Source organism: Aegilops tauschii, chromosome 6 (genome assembly GCF_002575655.3).
Source record: "Aegilops tauschii subsp. strangulata cultivar AL8/78 chromosome 6, Aet v6.0, whole genome shotgun sequence".
Taxonomy (NCBI): domain Eukaryota; kingdom Viridiplantae; phylum Streptophyta; class Magnoliopsida; order Poales; family Poaceae; genus Aegilops; species Aegilops tauschii.
Window position 1 is genome coordinate 40,160,804 of NC_053040.3, and position 4,188 is coordinate 40,164,991.

The 4,188-nt window shown below is 45.2% G+C and overlaps 1 protein-coding gene across 2 annotated transcripts; it reads left to right on the forward strand.

Moving 5' to 3' along the window:
• Positions 1 to 3,829, forward strand: LOC109786429 (serine/arginine-rich splicing factor RS41). Of its 2 annotated transcripts, XM_073500961.1 has the most exons (7): positions 13 to 135; positions 1,313 to 1,449; positions 1,999 to 2,340; positions 2,519 to 2,631; positions 2,714 to 2,949; positions 3,057 to 3,404; positions 3,484 to 3,829. In XM_073500961.1, the coding sequence occupies exons 4-7, from the start codon at positions 2,536 to 2,538 to the stop codon at positions 3,524 to 3,526; spliced, it is 723 nt and encodes a 240-aa protein (XP_073357062.1). In that variant the 5' UTR covers positions 13 to 135; positions 1,313 to 1,449; positions 1,999 to 2,340; positions 2,519 to 2,535; the 3' UTR covers positions 3,527 to 3,829. The 2 variants fall into 2 exon arrangements, with proteins under 2 accessions (XP_020200579.1, XP_073357062.1); XM_020344990.3 differs by lacking the exon at positions 1,999 to 2,340 and having other exon boundaries at positions 1 to 135.
• The last annotated feature ends 359 nt before the right edge of the window (positions 3,830 to 4,188 follow it).

Genomic DNA, 4,188 nt, shown 5'->3' on the forward strand with positions numbered 1-4,188 from the left:
CCCTCGCGGGCCACGGACCACCAGCCCGTCTCGCCCTGCCCGTCTCTGTCCTCCCCGCTCCCTTCGCCGCCGGGTCCAAACCGAAGGAGCCGCGCCCGTGGAAACCTAGGGTTTCGCCGTCCCCGCCCTCCAAAGGTAACCTCGCGCATGCCACGATTCCTCCCCGAAGCACGGCGCTCGTCCGCGTCCCCCCCCTGGATCTGGCGCTCGCTCGGCCGCCTCAGCTCTCCGGAGCTCAGATCTGGCCATTTTTTGTTTTTTCACCATAGGACTCTAGCTCGCCTTTGCTTTGCGTTGATTTTTGTAGCTCCTTCTGATCGGGAGCGCTGGCGGATTCTGGGCATGTAGGGGAGAATACGGTTTAGCTGCGCCAAACCTAGAAATCTGGCAACGGTGCCTGCTACCGAGAATTTGTATGCTGTTTAAGCTGTGAAAAATTGCTCGTGCTTGTCAGGTGCTGCTGACGTTGTTGTTCACTGGGATGCTTTGTTACGGTTTATTGTTCTCTGCTTGTTTGGTCTTGGGGGGTTCATTCATTTTATTCCAAAATATACTGCATATGTAGATTTTTCCGAAGTCAAACCTTCTAGAGTTTGACCAAGTTCGTAGAAAAGAAACAGTTTTGCTAGAACTCATCTAGATGAGATATAGTTTGGTCTCATTCACCTTTTATAGCCATTGGATGTGATGCTATAAGATGCGTGTGTGCTGACGTGGGTTGTACCTGTTTTTGTTTTCAAGGTGAATGAGACCAAATTATATCTCATCTAAATGAGTTCTAGGCTCTCCCGAAAAGAAAACATTAACATCTGGATGCACTATTTTGTAACAGAGGGAGTATCATGGTCCATGGATGCTACTCCACTCTCTTGTGCTACCGTTTGAAGTGATATAGTATTATCATCCTAGAAATTTTCATTCGCTCATACAGACTCTGACGCTGGTTGATAAACTGTAACAACACTATTTATCGAGTCTGCAATTCAGTAAAACATATTTGCGTTTACCAGTTCGCTGGTCAGATGATCAGTATTGCTGGACACTGAGGTGTTTGAGCTTCCAGTACGTTAGATACTTGGTTATCACTGCAGTTTGCACCCCATTTGGGCAAATGAATCTAGCTAGCAAATGCACAGCTCCTCATAAGTGCCTCAAATGTGCTGATTTTTTGCAAATCTGCTAGTGATGTTTGTCTTTAGTTTCTGTGTAAAATGTCTGGAACAGAGACCGCGTGAATCTGCTATTATCTATTGAGAACGTGTATCATTATTGTCCATGATTAACAGTTCCACTGACTTCTATCTTCGAATAGGTTTTTGGAGAAGAGCTGTTTGTTCAGCGACATGAGGCCAATTTTCTGCGGGAACCTTGACTATGATGCCCGCCAGTCTGAAATCGAGCGTCTTTTCGGCAAATATGGAAGAGTGGAGCGAGTTGACATGAAGACAGGTAAGACTGTTCATGTCCATTCTCTAGATTTAAGTTGCCCCTTTTTACCATCTGATTTGCCGTGGTGGTCTCAGTCATTAAGACAACAAACTCTTCTAAGAAATAAACTTACAAGTGTAATGCTTGAGTAAACAGCTTTAAATTGTGTTTTTTCATATCCAATTTACCTGGTGCAAACTGCTATTTACTCGAGAAGGATATTGATGTGCACAAATACATTAGCTCCATACAAGTCTTCCAAGGGAATGGAGTGAATGGTGTGCTCAGTTAGCTTCAACAAGTTTGGGTGGATGCCAAGTGGAAACAGCCGTCCTCGTTGCTCCAAAGACTGCCATCATTTCTTCAACCATCCCCGGTGCAGTATACTGCGGTCTGTTATAAGATATGATTGGACAAAGTGTATCAGGCCAGAGAATGTTCAACAGAATCAGATTATGTTTATGTTATTTTGTCAAAGTCATTGGACAACTCCAAACCAGGATAAATTTAGAAAAAAGAACTTAATTTCTTAAAGTTTAGGTCCAGTACTCAATTGTTTCTTTGCCGCAGGAATATCATGAAGCATCTGTGCTCATCCTGGTTGATGGACTGGGCTCTACCTTTCCTGCCTGAGCCCCTGCCTCATGCCCTGTCCATTTCCAGGAGTTCACAGTCCACCATGACATCTGTCACTTGGAAACGACCACCTCGTGACTGATGTCTTACTTTTACATCAATGTTGCACCCTCCTCCCCCGCCCGGTTACACTCTCCCACGTCGATCCAACCATGCCAATCTCATGGCCGGCTGGAGAAGAGTAGAGGTTCCACCGGCAGCACCACCACCTCTTTTGGTGTACCACGAACGTTCGGATTATCATACTCTGACATCATTTAGTGCAACATACAAAAGGTCTGTTTCTATTTGTGCTGACGTATCAATTTGTAGCTTCCCGAGGTGATCTTGCAGTTTTTTATATCTTGCAAAGATTTTGATCACCATACTCGCCTTTATCTGTTTACCCTAAGGGTTAGTAAAATGTGTGAGTTACTTTAAATAACTAGTCACTTTTCCATGTTCAACGTTGAAGGATTTGCGTTCGTCTACATGGAAGATGAACGTGATGCTGAAGATGCTATCCATAGACTTGACAGAACTGACTTTGGTAGAAAAGCGAGGAGACTGAGAGTCGAATGGACAAAGGTGTGCAGTTGTAAACAAATAATAAAAGTCATCTCTCAGTAGCCTTATTTTTCTTAATACCTGCCGTCTATTATTTGTGTAGGAGGATCGCAGTGGTGGTCGGAAAGGAAATGGGAAGAGATCTCCAAGCAGCGTGAAACCAACCAAAACCTTGTTTGTGATTAACTTTGATCCGATCAGCACAAGGACAAGAGATCTGGAGAAGCACTTTGATCTGTATGGCAAGATTGCAAATATCAGAATCAGAAGGAACTTTGCATTTGTCCAGTATGAAACACAGGAGGATGCTACTAAAGCTCTGGACGCTACTAATGGAAGGTACTAACACTTGTTTCTTGATGTGCTTGTAAGGAGTACTTGCCCTGTTATTACATATATGGCCTGCAGTAATAGCTTGATTGTAACTGAATTCATTCTTTTGGCAGCACTGTGATGGACAGGGTCATCTCTGTTGAGTATGCACTTCGTGACGATGATGAAAAAAGGAACGGGTACAGTCCAGACAGGAGAGGAGGCCGTGATAGATCTCCTGACAGAAGGGACAATCGTGGTAGGTCGGCAAGTCCTTATGGCAGAGGGCGAGAAAGGGGCAGCCCAGACTATGGCAGGGGCAGGGAGAGGGGCAGCCCGGACTATGGCAAGGGTGGTGCCAGAGATAGCCCTGACTATGTCCGTGGTGGAAGCCCATACGGCGGCAAAGGGGATGACAGGGCTAGCCCCAAGTATGACCGTGAACGCCGTGAAGCCAGTCCTGCCTATGACAGGCGCCGAAGGTTAGTACGCTCAAAATGCTTCCTTGTGCTTGCTAAATCGCGTTGAGGCGCCACACTGAGCTTATTTTCCACTGCGCAGCCGCTCGCCTGCAAGGTCGCCTGCAAGGGAAGATAGGGACTGAAACTGTACCATGGATGGTTGCGCTCAACGCCACCTGCTTCGGACCAAATGGCTGCACCCGTCATAGTGTGATGCTCACTCAAGTTGGTTATGTTAAGTAGCCAGAAACTTCTGTAATATCTCTCTATTAGCTAGCTCTAGCTGAATGCTTTGTCGATTTGGTTTGAACTGTGATGATTGTTAGCTTAAACTTTGTCCAAACGGATTCTTCCAGTGAGACCATTTGCGGAGCGATGAGATGTACCGTGTATCGACCGACAGCACTATTCTAGCTTTGCACTTTGGTTATTCTTTCATGTTCCTATTCTCTGCTGTTGTTTCTGTTTTGTGCTGGTCGACATGTCCAGGGTTCTATTGTAGCAATATGCCAGCAGCATAGCCCTGGACATGTTGCAAGCAGTGTTGCTTTCTTGGATTTCTGGGCAATTTTTAAATGGTTGATGATCAATTCATGTGGATGGAATTTCACATGAAGCTGTTTAATTCTTCCACTCCCAAGATGAACTATAAATATGGGCATATCATACTTCTGCGAAATAAGAGGGTTACTGCATGCGTGTGTTTGCACAACTATGTTTTTTTAAGCTTAAACTATGTTTTTTAGGGAGCTTGCATACTCACTTTTTTTTGTCGGATATGGGGACGCTCGGACACATCGGTCTA